The following is a 22,122-nucleotide window of genomic DNA, read 5'->3' as shown; positions in this document are numbered from 1 at the left end:
GGCATCCAAAACCCCTGGACCTCTACTTACAGGCAGGCATGAGCCATTCAGTGTTGGTGCTCAGAACTAAACTCTGGTCCTCTGCAAGAGCATTTTATGTGTTCTTAATGGCTGAGCTCTAGCCCAATGTCTACTATCTTTACTAGATCATGTTTATTCCATGAAGTCAGCCACCATATTACAAAGAATACACATACTATAAGTAGAGATAATGCCAAGCAGGTTTTCAAGGAGGTTATTTTGTTTTTCTGAATTGGCGTTCTAAGCACCAATATATACATATTTGTGGCTTAAATCTTTTCTGAAAACTAGCACCACTGTGTTTTGTTTTATCTGTACTTCACTCGTGTATTACAGAACCCTACTTTCTGAATGCTTAAAATCTAGAAGGTAATCAAGTGAACAGACCACTGAAGTGAGAATTACTATTAAGATAATGCATTACATTGCTAAATAGAGACACACATTACCTGGTTAAGTCCAATAACTATAGCATATAAAAACCAATTCTATACCAATTCATCAATTATAGCTCTAACATTACTTACTATATAATTTTATACATCAAGCTATGCTATGTATTCTTCATAAGGCTGCAAAGTCTTTAAAACGTTTCATTTGAGGGGCTGGAGAGATAGTTTAATAGTTAAGAACTTGTACTTGTACTTCTGCTCTTGCAGAAGATCTGAGTTGAGTTCCCAGAACTCAAGTCAGGTGGCTCCCAACTCCAGTTTCAGATTCAGTGTCTCTGACTTCCATGGGCACCTGCATTCACATGCACATACTCACAGATACTAGCACATAAGAACACAATTTAAAATATAACAAAACATATCAAAAAAGTGTCATGGGGATGAGGGGCTGGAGAGATGGCTCAATAGTTTAAGAGCACATAATGCACTTACAAGAGGACCTGAGTTCTAGTCCTCAGATCCACACTGGATGGTTCACAACTGCCTGTAACTTCAGCTCCAGGGAGAATTGACATGTCTGGCCTTCATGGGCACCTGATACTCACATGCACATATCCCCTCACATTTACACAGAATTTATAAAAATAATAAAAAAAAAATGAATCTTTAAATAAACAATGTGCTATCTGGGAGAGGGAGGGGGAGGGTGGGCAACAAGATAGTTCAGTGGGTAAAGGGTTTGCTGTACAAGCTTGATGAACAGAGTTCAATGCCTGGAACTCATAAAGGTGGAAGGAGAGAATCATCTCCACAGAGTTGTCATCTGATCTCAAGAAACATGTTATGGTACCCCAATATCATATACATACACACATAAAAATAATAATAAAAAAATCATTCAGATGGTGGGGAAGAGTCAAGTGTTGAGAGTTCTAAGTGTAGTTAAGTGTTCAATGCCTGTAATTTAGCACTTGGGAAACAGAAACATGTGTATCTTGAATTTCAGGTCATCTTGGGCTACATAAAAGAAAATCTCATCCTTCTAGAGGTGTGCCTCCACCTGGTGTGCGTGTGCATGTGTGTGTGTGTGTGTTGCCATCTTGGTCAGCTTAGTCTTTGAAGACATAATTTAAAGCTTTGAATTGGCAAAAATTACACATTCCTGTATGTTTAAGAGTTTTTGAGATGATGTAATTTTGAAATGTGTGCTTACAGGCACGATTGATCTCCTTGAAGCATTCATTTTTAAATGCCTGGGGGCCATAAAAACTGAATAATTTGTTCATGCAACCATAGGGATAGCACATGTCCCTTAGTTGATGCAGTATTAACTAATGTCCTAAACATCACAACAGCTGTACATTTAACTTTGAAAGTGTCTTCCCTGGTCATTTACTCAAGATGGTCAGCTTTAGCTATAGAGACCTCAAATGCAGTAGCCTAACTAAAAAAATGTCTCGTCAAGAATCCAAGTTCTCCCCCGAAGATGGAATGAGAAGGAACAATTAAGAGTTGTTATTTTTTAGGCACTTCAGTTTGTCACTATAAATTTTTTTTGGTTGTTTAACGATGAACAGAATTAATAAGACAGTTAGATTTGGTGGCACAAAACTTTAATTCCAGTACTCAAGAGACACAGGTAAGCAAATAAATAAATAAAACCATAGGAATACAACAGTTTTTATGAACACAATCAAATCTTCAGTCATAATGGATTTTGTTTTGAAACAGTAATGTACTGTGCTTTTGCATACAGAGTTGCTATTTTGTAATTATTTCTAGGCAGTGGTGGTTTGAAGGTAGTGCTAGTTTGTGATAAAGTTTTCACCATCCTTTGGCAAAACAGAGTTATACGCAAATTAGATATGCCAAATAAATTTAATATGAATATAATTTATTTACTTATTTGGTCAAAGACAGACCCTTGATAATGTGGTACAGACTGGCCTCAAGATTAGGATCTTTGACCTAAGCCTTTTCAGTGCTGGGATTATGGACATGATCACCAATCTTAGCTATTTTTCTTTAGAAAGCCAGTCATGTTTAGAAGTGGGGAGCATGTATCAATTAGATGCCTTCTATTCTGAGGTTGTTTTTTCTATTTTTATAATGTTAAATGTTACTTGAGAAAACCAAAACATTTTATAAAAAAATTAAACAATGCTAATAGATGTTGTTTTTATTTCTTTGAAGTGATTTTACTAGGCAAAACCTAAATAGCCTTCTCATCTTTTTTTTTTTTTTTTTTTTTTTTGCAATTAAAAATTATTTTAGCCAGGCAGTAGTGTGGCATGCCTTTAATCCCAGCACTCGGGAGGCAGAGGCAGGTGGATCTGTGTGAGTTCCAGGCCAGCCAGGTCTACAGAGTGAGTTCCAGGAAAGGTGCAAAGCTACACAGAGAAACCCTGTCTCGAAAAACCAAAAAATTTTAAATTAAATACACTCATTTATATGTTCACATATCTGTGTATTCATGTGAACGTGCATGTGTCTCAGTGTCCATGTGAAAGTTAGGAAATGTGAGTCCCCAGAATGCAAATCCAGTGATCAGTTTTGACAGACTTTTTGCAAAGAAACTGGTCTTGTCAGAAGGTGCTGGTGCACGCCTTTAATCCCAGCACTTGGGAGGCAGAGACAGGTGGACCTCTGAGTTCGAGGCCAGCCTGGTCTATAAATTGAGTTCTGGGACAGTCAGAGAAGGGGGAGGGGGGAAGAAAAGGAAAGAAAAGAAAAGAAAAGAAGCTGGTCCTAATACATCAGTTTTTAACCTGGGGCCTGACCTTTGGAACCAGACACATGTACATTCAAATCATACCTTTAGTGACTCTGTGTATGTAACCTTAGGCAATCAGCTTCTTAGTGCCTCAGTTTTCTCAACTGTGAACTGCAACTCTGCTGGGAAGATTCAAGTCTAAACATTAGAAATTGATCAAGTCATGACTACCTCCTTTCTCCTGACAAAGTTTCACTTATAATGATCAGAGTTTCTCCATTCATCAATCAGTCATCTAAACACACACACACACACACACACACACACACACACACACACACACACACACACAATGAGAGACAGACTCCCATATTTGAGTTTTTTCAGATACAAATCTCTACTTTTCAGGCCTAAAATGAATTGTCATCTAGTATCTCTTCTATTAATTTCTTACAATACCAAAGTGCAATGAGTTTTTATTCAACTTTAATGTATCGTTTTGGTATTATTACTATTGTTCTTTTCTTCCTTCTTAAAGCTAATCTTCAACATCAATTTCTGCAGTCTTCAAGTTTTGTTTTTTTTTTTTCCTAGACAAATTGGCTATCTTTTTATTTCACTCAAACTCTCAATTCCCTTCCTCACAAAAGCTACACCCCAACCTTTCTAAAACAAAGCTAGCCTCAAATAATTCTGCTAGGGTTACAAGAATGAGCCACCATGCTTGGCTAAACTCAGGGCTCTAGGTGCCACTTACACACCAAGAACACCAAAAACCTATCTAAATCTCACTTTTTTTTTTAATCTTTCCATTGAACTCTACACTCTAAATATTTCAGTCTACACTTGCTTCCTTGTACTTTCTGTCACTTTCAACCATCCCCTCTTCCCTTGTATCCTCCATCAAGCCTCTCAGCCATGTCTTAACTATGATCCACTAGGCATTCTAAAATCACCGTGCAATTTCTACCACATATCTAATCAATACTCTGCACTGGCCAGGTGATGTTGTTTTCCTGTTTACATTTGCCAATATGCCTGTAGGCCCTCATCAATAAGCCTACATTTTTTAGGATGCTATAGAGGAGTCCCTGTGAATCCTGGCCTCTACTCTTATTTACTCATTAATTCTCCTGAACATGCTGATCTTGGAAACCACACATGCTTGTTTCTGTTTCTGTGCATTTGCATATACTGTGCATGATCTATTGATAACATCTCTATAACATCTATCATTCCCCTCCAAATAAGAATTCCACCTCCCCCTGCTGTGGATATCGCTCTGTACAAATAAAATGCTGTTTGGCCAGTGGCTAGGCAGGAAGTATAGGCGGGACAAGAGAGAAGAGAATTCTGGGAAGTAGAAGGCTGGGGAGACACCACCAGCCGCCATGAGAAGCAACATGTAAAGACACTGGTAAGCCACACGCCATGTGGCAAAGTATAGATTAACAGAAATGAGTTAATTTAAGATAGAAAAGGTAGATAACAAGCAGCCTGCCACGGCCATACAGTTTATAAGCAATATAAGTTTCTGTGTGCTTTCTTGGTTGGGTCTGAGCGACTGTGGGACTGGCGGGTAAGAGAGATTTGTCCTGACTGTGGGCCAGGCAGGAAAACTCTAGCTACAAATGGCGCCCAATGTGTTTGCAAGAATTTCCACCTAAAACCTGAGAAAAAAAGATTCTAAAACAGAGCTAAAAACAGCTTCCTAGTTGTATTTCTCAAGGTAGCGGCAGCCTGCTAGTTTGAGCTACTATGGCGGGTTCCTGGCGTGTGTGTCTGACCTGCAGTGTGGCGGGAATGAGGAGTCTACAAGCGGCACTTTGCTCTGCTACATGGTGGATTTAGCCTTTGCTAGTTAAAAAAAAAAAGGGGGGGTTTCTGGGCTATGTGCTGCTTTGATAGAACTGCTTCTGATAGTTGATGGTACACATGGCTCCAGACCCAGAGCTGGCAGTAAACTGTACCACCGCCATGTTGGGAAGCTGAGGTGGGCGGAGCCAGCAGCCACAGGGGCGTTTCAGTCTTACAAAGATGGATATTACACAGAGAATCTGGTTTATGTTGTCTTTGGGATTTTTAACCACAGAAAAAGATTTGATCATAAAAGCTGTTGAGTTAAACAAATATGTAAATTTTAAAGGTACCTTGACTTCGAAATTTGTATATAAGGATATGTTGCTTTGGAAAGGAGTCTCTGCTTTTGTTTCCACAGAAAGCCAGAGGTTGTGGATTTGTTCCAGATTAAGATATATCAGGTTTGATCAGCCAAGACCACCTGAAAGGTCTCCAATGACACCATGGCCCAGATGATCCGACATCCAGAATGGTTTCAAGACAACTGGCTCAGAGGTTCATCCTAATGGACTACTCCATAATCCTAAAATTTTCTTTGTATCCCCATAAGATACAGCGCCCCCATCCAGCAGGAAGTAGTAAGAGAAACTACGCCCAAATTCCCAAAATTATCAAGCTGGCTTTGGAGATGGAATTGGCTCACTCCTTCTCTAAACCCAGACATATTGCTAAAAGAAAAGGTTAAGAGCTTCTTGTGTCCCAAATCAGAAGAGCCCTCTGGTGTGGGACAGAGAAAAACCACTATTTTATTTTAATTGGGTTGATTATAAATGAGATCTCTTTCTAAAGAAGAAAGGGGAATATGATATAGATATAATAGGATGAAAGCGTAGATTAGGGAACTTACTTCTAAAGAGCAACAACTTGTTTAAAATGTTTTACATTGGTGTAGATTTTAGTCTATTGATACAAACTTAAAGTTAATTTTGTTATACTGTGTGTATATTTCTAATCGTGTTTAAGGTATTGTGTTTGTATAGCTCATTTAAAATTGTAATGGATAATTAAAAATAGATTAATAATTAATCATCTGTGATAATCATACTCATAGCCATGTTTTAAGTCTTCTAGGTATACACAGAGATATTTCAGATAGATAGGTAATCTTCAAATACTTCAAAGACCTTCAGAATATGGCATTTAAAATATTTTTAAAATTTAGACTTTCTGGACAGTGAGACATGTCTGCTCCTGGCAGCACCAATTTACTTCAGAGAGGAGGATGGGCATTGAAGACACTTCATATCTTATCTTCACCTTGGCAAGAATAGCCATTTGGGCAAGAAACTGTTCTTGCCTGGACTGCTTGATCGACTGGACATGCAGGACCCATAGAAAGGTGACCACTAAACTTTGCTTGACAAAATGGTCCTTCAGGTTCCTGCTTCGCAGAGGAAACTGCCAGACATTCTACAGGACACTGAGAGAAGTGACCAAGAGACTCTAGCCCTGTGAGCTGAAGACAAATGCCCCAACTTTACAAAGGAACATTAGGTGACTGTCCAGGCTGCCAGCTGTCTCTGTCTACTCTTGCAAGACTCCCGAAAAATGCTTACAGCCTTCTCCCGGTTCTCAGGTAATATTATATCCTTCTGAGGCCTTTGATGTGGTTGAAGACTAGATAGTTATAATTTCCTCAGTTATGATAAAAGATAAGTTAGATATAAAACCTTAGACTCACAAATATAAGATAGATAGGATATCTTCTTTAATACTGTAACTGTAATTCTTGCTTGACAATTGTTTTGTTATATGTAATTTTACTATGTAAAAGTTAAAACCTTCCTTAAAAAAAAAAAAAGAAAAGGGGAAGTGCTGTGGATATCGCTCTGTACAAATAAAATGCTGTTTGGCCAGTGGCTAGGCAGGAAGTATAGGCGGGACAAGAGAGAAGAGAATTCTGGGAAGTAGAAGGCTGGGGAGACACCACCAGCCGCCGCCATGAGAAGCAACATGTAAAGACACTGGTAAGCCACACGCCATGTAAGAGAGATTTGTCCTGACTGTGGGCCAGGCAGGAAAACTCTAGCTACATCCCCCACACCAAAGCTTATGTAAGGTTTATTTCTTTCTCAAGGGAAAATAAAAATCTGCCCTGAACTGTCTGCTTTAGAAACTCTCTTCAAAGTTTCACTTTGATTTTTGTATTTCCACGTTATGAAACAAAATGTTTTATGGTTCCTAACAGATAAAATGATAAAGCAAGTACCCTAGTGGTTTATACTAGAATGCCCTTTATGAACAAGAAGTCCTCACTAATACTACCTTCTTGCTCTAAACATTAAGTAATAACAGACATACTGAATGAAGTCTTTTAAGCTCTAAGTAAAATGTAACCTGTAAACTGGGTAAACAAAATGTAACCAGCTATTTGGATATCTGAGACAGGAAGACTCAAGGCAAGCTTGAGATAAACAGCCAGAACCCCCCCACCCCCCTTTAAAGGTTCATTGAATTATTTCAGCTACAAGCTACCAAATTACTTACACACACACACACACACACACACACACACACACACACACACACACACACACAGGGGGGGGGGGGGAGTAACAGGAGAGAGAGGGGAGGGGAGGGGTTATCTTTGTATACTGTGTAAGATGTAAGATACTAATCAGAAACAAAATCTAGGTCACAATCTGGGGACAGAATTCTTTGAGGTTATTACACAAACTGTGTCAAATTATCTCAGTTTTCAAAGCATATTTAAGGACACCCTAAATTCCGAAGCTAAGCAAGTTTATTACAACCGACTGATAAACAGCCTTCCATTTTTGTTCCTGGAGGCATTTATTTTTGTTTTGCCCTATAGGAATTACTCACAACAAATCAATGAGGCTGTTTCAATTCTTTATCTTGATCTACAGTTAAGTATACAATCATACTCACCCCCCCCCCACCCCCCAGTGCTAGGGATTATACCTAGGGCCCAGTCATGACTATTCAAGACTACTTTCAATGAGCTATTATAACCCCAAACCTGTATGTATTTTCTGATTCCTATCATTTCATGTGACTATATACCCTCAAAATAAATGTGAAATTCCCCCAAAAAGCCATACTAAAAAGAATTCATTAGCCCCAGAGACACCATATTTTTAAGAATAAAGGCTTGCTACTCTATGATTATTTCTAACACTTCTCAAATATTGAGGAGCTCTATGAGGGAAAAATGGAAAACAAAGATATAACTAGACTATTAATTTCATGTTTCCTAGTGATTTTCCAAAGGCTAAACCTAATGATTTATGGTTTATGTATTTTTGCTTTTAAATGAATTTTAGCAATATTGTAGAAAGGGAGGGAGAAAAAAACCTAGAAAGATGACCCAATGTGATCCAAATTTCCTTTGATTTTATGGCACTATGTGATTCAGCAGCCTCAGTAGTTTTAAAGTGCAGGATGAAACATACCTACTGCTTTCATCACAGTGAGATGTGCGGTGATTAATAAGCTAATGCCTTCAATACAGTCTAAAGCTCTAATTCAAAGAGACTGTATAGATGCAAAACACTCTCAACCGATCTGTAAAGGGTAACTTCTAAATGCGAGAAGGTTTAAAGGTTGTTTTAAAGGTGATTGTAAGTTGATGAAACAGTCAGTACTGCACTGACTGGTTCTTCCCATCAATATTTCAGAAGGGCTGAGATAAACTTTATCTAACTATGATGCAGATAATTATCAGCTGTGACATATACTATGAAAACAAAGTACAGAGTTCCACATGAGAAAAAAGTGAGGAGTGGGTCCTTTTACTTATCTCTTAATCTTAATAATACTTTTCTTACATTGTCATACTTTTATACATTCTGCTACTATCGGAAGAGCTGATTCCTTCACTGCTGGCATGGCTTGGCTCATTCTCCCCTGTTCAATGATACCTACTATGATCACCCTACTTAGTAGGTCAAATTGTGTCCTTTGCTCTCCTGGACCCTCTTTTACTTATTCTGAAATATCTATCACTTTCTAACATTATGAGATGTTTTATTTGTTATACATATTAACAGTGATTCTCTGCTAGATGTTAAGTTCTGGGAATAAATAAAACTTTATTTATTTTGCTCATGAGCCTCCCTCCATCACCAAAATCAACCCTACGATAGTGAACAGTACACATGCAGTGGACACACTCCCACTTTTCCTCTTTAGCTGTCCAGAAGAAATTGTTTAAACGTTGTTTTATTTATAGTTCCCAAGGAAACAAAACAGGCCCTATATCTGAGCCAGCTTACACTGAAATATTTTAATTTACTGTGACATTTTATTCTAAAGAAGCAGAGACTAGAATTATGGGTATTATTTAAAAAAAAAAAAAACCTAACCAAAATGAAATAAAAAGTAAAGCGGACTGTGAAACGAGAAGGATTTGGATACTGACCAGTGACAGAAGTGCCTGCCATGTTCTATGCATCTAGAAGTTGAATATGAGCCAGATGGAGTGTAAGATGGAACATAAGGTTTGGAGTACAGCTTGAGCATACCATGTAAAATGAGTAATCTATTTTGAAATATTTTTCTTAGATTTTACTAGCTGAGCATTCCTAACCTGAAAGTCAGACATCCTAAAATGCTCCAAAAATCTGAAACTTTTGACCATTGTGCCAGTACTCAAGAAAGTTGTGCTTTTCAGAGTGCAGATGTTCTATTAGGGATGTTCAATCTGTACTCTAAAGGAATGGTTGCAGCTTCCAAGAAACATTCCCTCTCAAAGAAATAGTGCAATGACAATAGCTACCAAATGTTATTATTCACTGTGTACATGTGTGCATATCTGTGCTCATGCTTATACCCACACAGTACCTATGGAAGTCAGAAAAGGATGTCAGATCCCCTGGAGCTGGAGTTTCAGGTAGTTGTTAGCCACACAATGTGGGTGCTTGGAACAAAACTCATGTCTTAAATCCAGCCCAAGAGTTGCCAAATTTTAATTTTCGATATCGGGATACTAACAAAATACAATGATCACCACTATAATATCAACAAACATTTAAAAAGCCAGTTTCAATAAAAAGGTAGTTTCTTTCAATGAACACATTTAATTCATAAGTCTTTTATTACAGAAAAAAAAATTCACATGAATTCCAGATCTTACTTTTCTGTGGTAAAGGACTATTGACAAAAGCAGCTAAAAGGGAGAAAGTTAATTCTGGTCCACAGTTTAAGGGATAGTCCATCCATCATGGTGGGAAGTCAAGATGTCAAGAGCTTAAAGCAACTGGTTACAATGCATTCATTCACAATCAGAAAGCAGAGAGGTAAACACACAGATGCTTAGTTCCCTTGCTGTGTTCAACAGCCCAAAACCCTGCCTAGGGAGTGGTCTCACCTGCTGGTAGGATGGGTGCTCTAGGATCCATTAACACAACCCAGGTGATCCCTCACAGGCATGCCCAGAGGCCCATCTCCCAAATGAGTCTAGATTCTGTTAAGCTGACAACACTAATTATCACATGATCTAAGTGTGAAAACATGAAAGTATGAAAAGTTTGACACTAAAATAAAAAATTCTAAACCAGGTGTGGTAACAATCCCAGCACTTGGTAGGCTAAATCGAAGACTGCTATTAATCTGAGGCCAGCCCAGGCTTCATAGTAGGACTATTTCAAAACATTAAATGAATCACTGAATTAAAAACTTAGTAAAATGATATTTAAAGTGAAAGCCACCCTAAAAAGTGGAAGAAGGTATCTTTAAAACCCCAATATGTTATCCAGAAAATAAAGTAAAATTGAGAAAAAAAAAATCACAGAAAAAGAATACATATGTCCAAGAAATAAGCCACACTATTACTAATAATAATATAAATAATTGGGAGGTGTAAATGAAACTGGAATTAAAGTACCATTCCATCTTCCTTAGAATGGCAGAAACCAATAAGTCTAAAGTATTAATAAGGTAGAAAAACCTATCACATCTATTACTGGCACAACCACTCCAGACAAAAAACTGGCAGTTATCTAATAAAGAGAAGCTCATACTCTGTGGTCTAGTAATCTATGAATAGATTTATGAATGAGGGCAATCTTTCTTACTGACAGCCTTCAGGTACAATGAATGAGGCACCACTAACCCAAAAGCTAGGTAGAAGAAGGTAATTTCTTTCCCTGTAGGAAGATAATGCTGTGGTGCTAGACTTGGTGAGATCAGTAGTTCAAGGCCATCAGAGGATACACAATGAGTCCGATTCTACACCTCTCCAATCAAACCAAATCAAAACAAGCCAAAAAGATAATGCTGCTCCAAGTCCCAAGAGTTTTAACTGTTCTACTGGACATTCACTGGGAGAAGAGGGGGGAAAAACAAGACCAACTCCAAGTTCATATATTTCAAAAAATGTACTCACTGCCTAGTTATATTAACACAGGTGATAACAAATAATTTATTTTTGTGAAAAGGGAACTGTATTCTGTTTTGGTCAAACTTTAAGGAGAGAGAGTATGGTAGTTCGAATGTAACTGGCCCCCATAAACTCACAGGCAGTGGCACTATTGGGAGGTGTGGCTTTGTTGGAGTAGGTATGGCCTTGTCAGAGGAAGTCACTGTGTCACTGTGGAGGCGGGCTCTGGGATCTCATATATGCTTAAACCATGCCCAGTATCTCAGTTCCCTTCCTGTTGCCTCTGGATCAAGATGTAAATCTCTCAGCTCCAGCACCATGTATGCCTGTATGCCATCATGTCCCACCATGATGAAAATGGACTGAACCTCTGAACTATAAGCTCCATCATGCTGTGGGATGGTCTTTCTGTATGCTGTGAATGTGTGTGGCTACCACTGGTTAATAATGAAGCTGCCTTGGCCTATGGCAAGACAGGTTATAGCCAGGTGGGAAATCCAAGCAAAGATACAGGGAGAAGGGAGGTGGAGTTGGGGAAGGTGCTACCTGCCGCTAGGGAAGCAAGCTGTAACATGTGTAAAGCCACAAAGACGTGGCGATACATAGATTAATAGAAATGGCTTAATTAAAGATAAAAGAATTAGTTAGCAATAATCCTGAGCCACAGACCAAACAGTTTATAATTAATATAATCCCCTGTGTGTTTATTTGGAACTGAGCAGCTGCAGGACACAGGAAAATTTCCGGCTACATCCCCAATTAAATGTTTTCCTTTATAAGAGTTGCCATGACCATGGCAACCCTTAAGCAGAGAAAATCACTTGTCATCAACAGTGCTGCTTTTCGTGTCTGAAGGCAATTCAGTACAACAATTGGAATGGGCAGTGGCAGCAAGTGTGCTGACAGTGATGCTACCCACTGGTGCGGAGTACCTGAATCTAGCAGTGTTTTCTAGACTCTAATGTGGATGCTGCAACCCCATGAACCTTCTGCATCTGAACCAGTGGGATAAGGTCTGAGGCACTGAACACCTAACAAACTCCTGGGTGGTTTTGATACTGTTGATGTGAGCAAAACCTAAGCGTAGCTGTTCTAGTATTGAGCTGTGAAATACACATTTTTAATTATTTTGGTATTTTACTAAGAGCAGTTTTAAAAAACTGTTCAAAGATTTTTTTTTTTTTTTTTAAATAAAAAGAGGATATAGGGCCAAGCACCAACACTTGGAGACGTATTTCGTACACACTTAAATACACATACAGGAAGACATGCTGGTGGTGGTGGTGTTCGCCTCTAACCCCAGCACTGGGAAGGCTACGGTCGAGGATCTCAAGCTTAAGGCCTATTTAGGGTCTCCCTGTCTTAAAAAACAAAGACGGTGAGACCTTTTCTGAAACCTGTTGCTAAGCTATTTTCTTGTGCAAATGCCAGGGTTTATTTACAAAATGACACCAAGGACATCGCTGAGCAATATAATTTTGAGACTGCTATTGTACACATAGTTGGCTATAGAACTGTTTGTATGAGATAGCAGTGAAAACATAACAAATATGGAAAAATATGGATGAATCTTGGCCAAACTGAGGAAACAAGTTACAGAAAGATATAAACATCATGCTTAAATAACTTAAGATCATCAAAATTAAACAAATATATATTTAAGCATAGATATAATGCTCAGGGATCTGGATGCTGTTTACATGGACACTGACAGCAAGGAGGCATGACAATTTAAGGCTAATGGCTGGAGTAGGAGAAAGACCGTAAGACTTGGGAAAATTTACAATATACAGGTAAAGTATCCTTTCGATTTGCACTTGCGTTTCTCCAACTAGATGAAAGGCACACGGATCCTCATTACATTTTATGTCACCACACTGATAATGCTATATTGTCATTTTACAGAGACTAAAGAAAGACTGCTTCAACACCAAGGTCTGAGGACAAGTCAAAAAATTTGGGTTCAAGTCTCAGTTCTTATTGTCTAACTTTAGACAATTTAAGTAGTTAATTTTTCTGGTCTTATTCTGTAAAAGCCAGAAAGTCATTATTCCAGCTCACAAGTCTGGGACAGACAAGGCAATGTATATGAGAGATCCCTAACAGGGTAGGAAAGGGAGATGTTAATTTGAGAATCACAAGGAAAACTGAAGTTAGTGTAGAAGTGAACTCTACCGGTAAATAAACCAATGAAATTAATAAACCCTAAATTTCCTTGTTAACACTTGTTAGAACACCAATACAAACACAGACACAAAAGTTTGACAATTAGTACTCTTCTCTTAAAAAGAAATTTAGATTTCTTTTTATGTGTATGAATGTTTTGTCTGCATGTATGTATATGCACCAGGCCTGGTGTCCATGGAGGTCAGAAGAGGGTGACAGATTCTCTGGAACGGGAGTTAGCCATGGTTATAAGCCACCATGTGGGGCCTGGGAAGGTCCTCTGCAAGAGCAACAAGTGCTCCTCCTAAGCAGGTGGCACATTTCATTAGTTTTATATTACTAATGTAGAAACTGATTCAGACGAGAACAGCATTCCTGGAGTTGTAGACCAATTTGGTGACAGAATAGGACACCAATTGCTTCATCCTACTGGGTTTATTAAGCCACTAAAAACATTATCTTGTCCTAGTACTTCATGGTGATTGTATGTGTCCGTTTTTTCAGTTGTCCTTTTATTCACATACAAAATGGGTGATGGTACGTAGGGAAACAAGCCACATATCAACCAGGGTATTGTACACCAAGAGACAAATTTAAAGCTGCCTAGCTTGCTGAAAATCTAATCCTATCCTTGCCAATTAACCTTATTAATACTAGACTAGGAGAAAAGAGAGGTCAGGGCGCTACTTCTTTCCTCCTAGATCTGAAATAGTAACGAAGGCACAAGAGAGATTTTATCCATTTTTCAAATTCCAACACGACTGCCTTCATCATTTTCCTTTTGTAATGTCCTTCTCCCGAAAGAAATTCAGTAACAAGCATAGACACCGACAATAGTGATGATGTTCAAAATACTGCATTGGCTACGAGGAGGTATGTTACCCAGCTGAATTCATGCGCCAAATGTACGAACACAAATCCTCCCTAAAATAAATGTTCATTAATCGAAAATCCCCGTTAATGTAAGCAAATGAATGTCATCAAAAACCGCACTGATGCTCCACTCAAGACTCAGTAGGTAGTTTCAAATGCTGGCCCGAGATGTCCAAAATTCTTTTTATACACTGAATTTATACACATGTAAATGAATTATCTTAGGGATCAAACACTACATACTGCATAAGGAATACCTTTCATAAACTCAAAGGCAAGATTTAAAGGTCACCCTTTCCGCACCCCGTTATCCTAATCTTTTCTTACCAAATCTGCTTCATATTGCCTTAAAATCAAGAGCACCGTTGATGGAACTCAATGCTCTGCTTTTGACAGAAATCTCACCTCGACTAAGGCTCTGAACGTTTTCGTTTTTTAATTTTTTTATTTTATTTTATTTAAAAAAAAAAAAACAAGCCGAGGTTAAACTCTCCGGACGTCCTCCACACACTACGGTCTAATTCGACACAACTTTTCAGGTTCAGTATTAAAACACAATTTCGAACAGGACTCGCCAACTTCCAATTCAAAACCCAACCTCCTCGAGTTCCCAATCACGGATGACACAAGTTCAAGCCATGGAAAGGAGCTCCCGCGACAGGCGGAGCGGGACACCCCGCTCCAGCTCCCGACAGACTCCATTGGAAATCGAGGCTGGCTGGACCCGGACACCCACCGAGCCGAGCGCTAAGGGCCCCCGAGCGGCCCAGATCCAGGGAGGGGAGCTGCGCCCGACCCCATCTTGCGGTCCTCCCTCTCCGGAGCCTCCCGGCCTGTTCCCCGGCGCAGAGCGGCGACCTCCCCCCCACCCCCCGGTGGCCCAGCAACCCGGCCCCACGCACCTGCAGCTGGGCGGCTGCGGCCGCCGACGCGCTGTCCTCCGCGGGGCGCCGCCCGCCCGCCCGCCGGCCCGCCGACTCTGCGCGCGCGGCCCGGCCCGGCCCGGCCTGGCCCGGCCCGGCGAGGAAGCGAACGAGCGCTGCGGTGGCCGGGCGCGCTTCGTGGGGGGCCCCTCCACGCGCGCTCGCCTTCTGCTGACTAACGGCCCCGGCGCGAGGGGCGGCCGCCGCCGGGGCTCTCCGGCCTGAGGTCCGGCGCGGCCGTGGTCGCCGTCCGCAGCGCAGGGCCGCCGGTGGCTTCTCCGCAGCCCGCCTTCCTCCGCGCCTCCTGAGCCCGCCAGGCGGCGGAGCGCGCGGCCGCGAGCCGGGAAGGACGCGGGAGGGGCGGTCGGGGGAGCGAGCGGCGCGCGCGGCCGGGCTGGAGCTGGTCACTGCCTAGAGGAGGGCGCCGAGGCTGACCGGGGCTCCGGGCTGCAGGCGGGCAGGGTACCGGCCTCGCCCACCTTCCACCAATCACAAACCGCGCAGCAGAGTCGCTACGCTACCAAGCCGCGGACAGGTTGGGAGCGTTCGGCAGGAGGCGGGGACTGCGGAAAAGAAGAGCCAATAGGGACGGGGGATTCCCGCCCCTCCGCTGTGATGGACAGCCGCGTTCGGGCCAATGGGGGAATTCTAGATTCGAAGAAAGCCGGACTTGCTCCCTAGGTAAGAAGAAGGCTTTCCGCGAAGAGGGCGGTCGGAGAGGCGCCGCGCCGAGCCGCGGAGCGTGATCGCCGCGATAAGTCACGTGGGCCGACCCGGGAATGGGACGGAAAGAGTGGAAGAACTTCTTCCGGGTCACAGTGGGGAGTCTCAATCTAGGGCGGGAGTTTCTTTCCGCGTCCCTGTAACATTAAGGCTGCACCGACTTAAGGTGCTTGTGAGTCTGTGATGAGTTCCCAGAAAGGCAACGTGGCTCGGTCCAGGCCTCAGAAGCACCAGAATACGTTCACCTTCAAAAATGACAAGTTCGATAAGAGTGTTCAGACCAAGGTAGGCTCCTGCCTGTTGTTCTGACTGCGATTCCAGGAAAAAGTGATTGGAAGGGGAGAGAGGAAATGAGAGAAGTTGGCCAGGGTGAGCGTGGATTGCAGCCCAGTTAGTCTTGGCTGCATTGCAACCCCGTCTAAAATATTTTTCCCACGCCCTTTCTTTGACTTGGCTGTGTTCCGTGAATACATCCTATGGTCAGCACATTTCACTAGTGGCGCCAAGATTGGACAGGGCAGCCTTCATCCAACCTAAGGTACCGGTGGGGCAATGGAGCCCTTGGATGCTCCCATCTGGATCACGCCCCTGCAGCGGGAAACTGAAGATTGTTACACGAGTGTGTCTTTGCAGTTCTTCTCTATGTCTGCCTAGCGACTGTTTTTCGAAAACTCCACGCCCATAGGCTTGTAGGGAGTAGTACATCACTGTCCTCACCAACAAAATGTTATTTCAGGTTTTGTTGAGGTTGTAAGAGCAAACTGTTTGGCCTCTGTGAAAGTTTATACAGTTATTTAATTTAGCAGAATTTGTGTAAACTGGAAGAAAATTCAGACTGTGGAGGTAAGAGAGGTATGCATGACTAGTGATTTTCTGTGGATAGATATCCCCTTCCCCATAACTGTAAGGAGAACAGATAATCGGCTTTAGTCATCCTGGAGTCCAACTTTACATCAGATAAAGTTAATATTTACATAAACAAGAGTTCATGCAATTTCCTAAGTTTGTTTCTTGAAGTAATTTAATAATTTCTGTGAGATTTAGCCTCAAATGAGAAATCTGGTAGTATTTTGAAGCTAACAAAGGAGTAAGTAGTCTGGGACATAGCAGGTGGTCGGCAGTGATTAATTTTAAAACGGTAAGAAAGCAATCTATTTATAGTAACTTGTACTCTCTTTCCCCCTTTCTATGGTTGACATATGTTTAATAAACACCTTTCATGTGCAGGGCTCTATACCCATGGGGGGGGTTGCTCAGTGCTCAGAAACATTGATTCTGTCTTTATGGAGCTTGTAGTTCTCTGAGTGATACGGACAGTAATTAAGCAGATTGATCTGTAATTACTGATTTCAGTAGAAGTTGCTAAGGGGAAAGGCAAGCAGCAGAGTGAAGACGAGTAAAGAAGGGTATTTCAAGTTAGGCCTTTAGAGCACGTGCTAGGTTAGCAGGCACTGGGTCCATAAACCCGCCACCCACTTTCCCTGTGTTCTAGAAGAACTTAGGGAATAGAAGTTGGTAAAGAAAAGTAGATCATTCCACAGTCTGGCCCAAACAGCAGTGGGGATAGGAGAGTATGATCTCCTCCCACTGTCCCTGTAGCATCTTAACATCTGTAGAGAGCTTTGAAAGAAAGACTAGACCTGATTTAAATAGAATTGTGAGATACACCAATTAGTTCTTTCCCGAGAGGAAAAAAAACTAGGACCCCAGGTTGTCTCAGCTCTCTATAAAACAGTTTTTAAATTCAAGACTGGTCAGACGAAATGGAGCGTTAGGGAACCTTCCCTCTACTCCCACACTGCCTCTACTTGTTTTTACCCTTTTGAGACAGTCAGGCTGGACTTGAACTTGCAGTGATCCTCTTACCTCAGTCTCCTGAGGTGTGTACCACCGTGCCTAGCCATGCTAGATGTTTTATTAGGATGTGTATCTAGATAAAGTGTCTGCTCTCATATTTCAATATGTTGTAGTACAGGAAAGGAGCTTGCTCAAGTCTTCCAAATGGCCAACAGGTCAGCGTACCAAGGACCTTTCAACTTAATATGAGCATTATCTAACAGTAAAGTGGTGCATACCGGGCTTTGTGACCTCCCATTTTCTGAGGCCCATTTTTATGGCCACTGATCAGCCATGCCATCAGACAGTTATCCAAAGAGATTTAAATTTCATTAAATTGAGATTCGTTGCATTGTTGATTCTGTCTGAATAGCTTTGCTTCCTTTACTGGAGAGGAGATGGCGTGTAATGAAAATAACACTGGTAATGTGGAACGTCATCTTCTGGGAGTGACCTGGCCAGTGACCTCCTAAACCCTTGGCACCTGTGATTACCTGTGAGACACATGCACAGGATTGGGCCCATTAATAGTCTGTCATGGAGTGGGGAGGGACTTAGGAGGCATCACCTCTTCCTGAGTGTATGCAAGCTCTCCATGGTTGGCCGATGGATGCTGAGAGACATATTCTCTTTGGGTAACTGCACACCAGTTGTGCTTGCTCTTGTAAATAGCCCATGTTTTTGTGAGATGATAATTAAAATTGAACTCACTGGTTCACTGAGCTCAACCCAGGAAGAATTGTTTCTTTGGCCTGTTGTTTCTTCATCTCCCCAGAAGTTCCTGCAACTGATTTAGCAGAAGAGAGACCTCACATTAGTTCTGCCATTTTTACTCAGTACTATGTCTACTCTTAACATTCCTGTCAAGATGGCTGTGCATATCATTAAAAAAATGTTCTTGGGGTTGGGGATTTTTAGCTCAGTGGTAGAGCGCTTGCCTAGCAAGCGCAAGGCCCTGGGTTCGGTCCTCAGCTCTGGAAAAAAAATGTTAAGAAATAGAGATACATATCAAGCATGGTGCCTTTCCTAAAGGTCTCTGGCCTTCATAGAGGGCGCTGTGATGTATGAGAAGACAAGAAATGGATGAGTGGAGAGTTCCAGAGTCCATTACAGGGCACAAAGGGCTGCGTTTTCTCTTTTAATTAAGAGAATGGAATGAATATGGATCAATGGATGAATGGAATTTTTGAGCATATGTAGCTGGAGTTTTCCCGGTCCTGCCAAACTCCGGCAGTCCCGCAGCCCACTTATAAAATAAACACACAGAATCTTATATTATTTAAACTGCTTGGCCATTAGCTCAGGCCTACCGTTGTCTAGCTCTTACTCTTATATTCAGCCCATTTCTATTGATCTATACTTTGCCACGTGGCTCGTGGCTTACTGGTACCTTACATCTTCCTTGTCCTGGCGGCCGCTCCCAGTGTCCCCTCCTGCCTTCCTCTTCTCCCAATTATCCTCTCTCTTAGTCCCGCCTATACTTCCTGCCTGGCTACTGACCAATCAGTGTTTTATTTACCAATGAATCATCCACAGCAAGCATAGCTGTGCAAACTAGACACCATGTCTTTCTGAAGTGATGGTAGGCAGTGGTTGTGAAGGATTGTTAATGCTACTGGGCATAGTGGTAACAGGCCTTTAATCCCAGCACTTGTGTGTGGCAGAGGCAGTGGGATCTCTGAGTTTGAGGCCAGCCTGGTCTACATACTGAGTTCCAGGACAGCCAGGGATATGTAGAGAGACACTGTCTTGAAAAACCAAAGAAAGAAAGGGAAGAGACCGAGAGAGATACAAGTATGAGCCAAGCATAATTATATGAAAATCTGTGTAGATTCGAAGTTGCTCAAAGCCTCAGAAAATGAGGTAGAAAAGAAGTGCATGCTTTTGAAAATAATTGTAACAATTTATAGAGCATGCAGATTTCTTTTCTGGGGTTAGGTGTGGTCATTGTTAGCAGTTAATGTGTGTTTGTAGACCTCTACGTGCATGCATGTAGTAAAATACAATTTCCTTTTTTTAAAAAATGTTCTTTCAGGGCAGTCTGTATACTAGCTGGAACTCACTCTGTAATCTAGGCAGTTCTCAGCTTCCCAATTGCAGGGGTCACAGGCCTAGGCCACCACACTCAGCCAAGTTTATGGTTTTTAATCATTATAAAACATTGTATAATACAAATACAGAGTAGCTTATTTAACCAATTTCCTATTAATAAACATTGAGTTCTTCAAAGTTATTTACTGTGTGTATTAACAAACAAACAAACAAATAAACAAAAACCTGAAGCGAGGAGTGGTGGTTTGTGCCTATTATCCCAGCACTCTGGAGGCTGAGGCAAGAGGACTGTGAGTTTAAGGCCAGCCTGAGCTACATAGTGAGACTACTCTTAGTGTCTTGTATCCAACATTGTGCCAGATGCTGAGGAAATACACACACACACACACACACACACACACACACACACACACACACACAATATATTACTTTATATAGATATACATTATATAATACATAACTTTAACTGAAACTTAAAATTTGCTGGGAAAAGTGACAATAATTAATCAAATAGTCTTTCACATTTCTCAGCACCTGTGACTATAATATCTATGAATACCTATGAAGGAAAGTCTACAGAGGTCTGAAAGTCTTGAGTTTGAAGAGTAAAGGAGGGCCATTAAAATCTGTCGGGTGAGTAACTGTAACTAATGTAATGAAATGGGAAGAACATATGCCATTCTCTAGAAACTGCTTTTTGTTTTACATATATAATCTGCATTCTTTTTGTTAGCATTTCCCTAAGTGTATATTTTTAGCTCTCCAGTGCCGTTTTATGGTCAAGTTGCTTTGTAAATATTATGCACTGTATTTGATTTTGTTGTGGGGACAAAGTGTAAGTTTGTCTAGCACTGAGATGAGCACTTCTGGCCTCAGTGAGGCAGGAGGATTGCTTGTACTCTAGACTAGGCTGGACTATGTAGTGAGTACCAGACCATCCAGAGGTGTACAATAGTATGCTGTGAAACAAACAAAACCCCAAAAGCACTGGGCTGTTTTACAACTTGAAAAGGTAATTGTTTGATCAAAAATTTCTTGGAACTGTTTGGTTTATAAAGTGTCCAGTGAACTGATTTATTATGGAACACACTCACTTTTGGAAACTGATTGTCATCTTGATATGGATATGAAAAATAGAAGTCTGTAGCTCTACTGTCTGAGTGATTTTTGGAAATATACTTGTATTAATGGCTGGTAGTTTTATACTTCAGTGTGTTATGTGTTATGCCACCTTGATACACATTATCTAATCTGCGGAATGACCCTGGGATAAATGCTATAATTATTCCATTTTACATACTGGGAAATTAGGGCTTAGGGGAGTGAATGATGTTCCCAAAGTTCCATAATTAGCATGTGGCTGTCCATTAATTAGAGCTGTATGATGAGACTCGGAGGACAAGTCATCCCAAAGCTCGTTTTTGAATGTGGGGCTTCCCCTTCAGTACTGGGGATTCTTACCGCCTCAGCTGTCTTTAAATTTTGAGACAGTCTCACAGATGTTTCTGTCCAGCGATTCATAAGCTGTGAACTTTGGCTCTTTCTGCCTCAGCTTGCATTGTAACCTGAATTACAGACCTGTGCCACCATGACCAATTTTTCTTTTGTGTTTTTGTTTGCACTAGAAGCAATGTGACCCTGAGATGACCCTCAGAGCAGAGGTGTCTGAGCCATGTGCTTTGCTTCCCAGAAGTTCACATGCAGGAGCTTTAATCTTTCACTGTGAGGGAGAGGTGGTGGGCATTTGAAAAGATGAGGTCTGGTGGGTTTGATGGGGCCCCCAGGCAGGTGCTGGGGAGGATGCGGTGTTGAATTCTCAGAATGAGTGCTCCATGTGCTTCTTAACTTTGAACTCTGCTGTAATCAGAAGGCCATGGCCTTGTGTGTGGTTGTTGTTTTTGCTGGCTCAGCCATAACCACTGGGAAATCATGACATTTTGGTTGATTTGGTACACATCCTAAGCGCATGTGGTCCTCCAACCTTACAGTGCCCTCCGGTAGCCCTTCCTCTTTGCCTTCTGGAATGTATAGTTCGTCATCAATCAGTAGAGATGGTGCTGAAATAAGCATTTCTTAAATTTCTCACCACTCCTGCCCGTCCCTCACAAATGAAGATACTTTCCTTGCCCCACATCTTCACCTTTCCCCTTTTGCTGCCTTAGTCAGTTCCTCAATCAAAGTCTAGCGTTAGAAAACTACATACTGTCGGACTAGTGTACC

At 41.3% G+C, this 22,122-nt stretch overlaps 2 protein-coding genes across 2 annotated transcripts in view; one reads left to right on the top strand and one right to left on the bottom strand.

The window, feature by feature from the left end:
- Abhd17b (abhydrolase domain containing 17B, depalmitoylase) overlaps positions 1 to 15,803 on the bottom strand; it is a 36,851-nt gene extending 21,048 nt beyond the window's left edge. The window contains exon 1 of the mRNA XM_036207493.1: positions 15,271 to 15,803. The gene's annotated coding sequence lies outside the window, so the exon portion shown is untranslated. The remainder of the gene's footprint in view (positions 1 to 15,270) is intronic.
- A 179-nt stretch (positions 15,804 to 15,982) lies between these two features.
- C1H9orf85 (chromosome 1 C9orf85 homolog) overlaps positions 15,983 to 22,122 on the top strand; it is a 58,072-nt gene continuing 51,932 nt past the window's right edge. Inside the window, exon 1 of the mRNA XM_036207496.1 lies at positions 15,983 to 16,299. Coding sequence (XP_036063389.1) covers positions 16,198 to 16,299 — 102 coding nt within the window. The 5' untranslated portion in view covers positions 15,983 to 16,197. The remainder of the gene's footprint in view (positions 16,300 to 22,122) is intronic.

The sequence above is a fragment of the Onychomys torridus genome, chromosome 1, assembly GCF_903995425.1.
Source record: "Onychomys torridus chromosome 1, mOncTor1.1, whole genome shotgun sequence".
NCBI classification, from domain to species: Eukaryota; Metazoa; Chordata; class Mammalia; order Rodentia; family Cricetidae; genus Onychomys; species Onychomys torridus.
The sequence above is the reverse complement of the archived record's forward strand: the minus strand, read 5'-3'. Positions and strand labels throughout refer to the sequence as shown.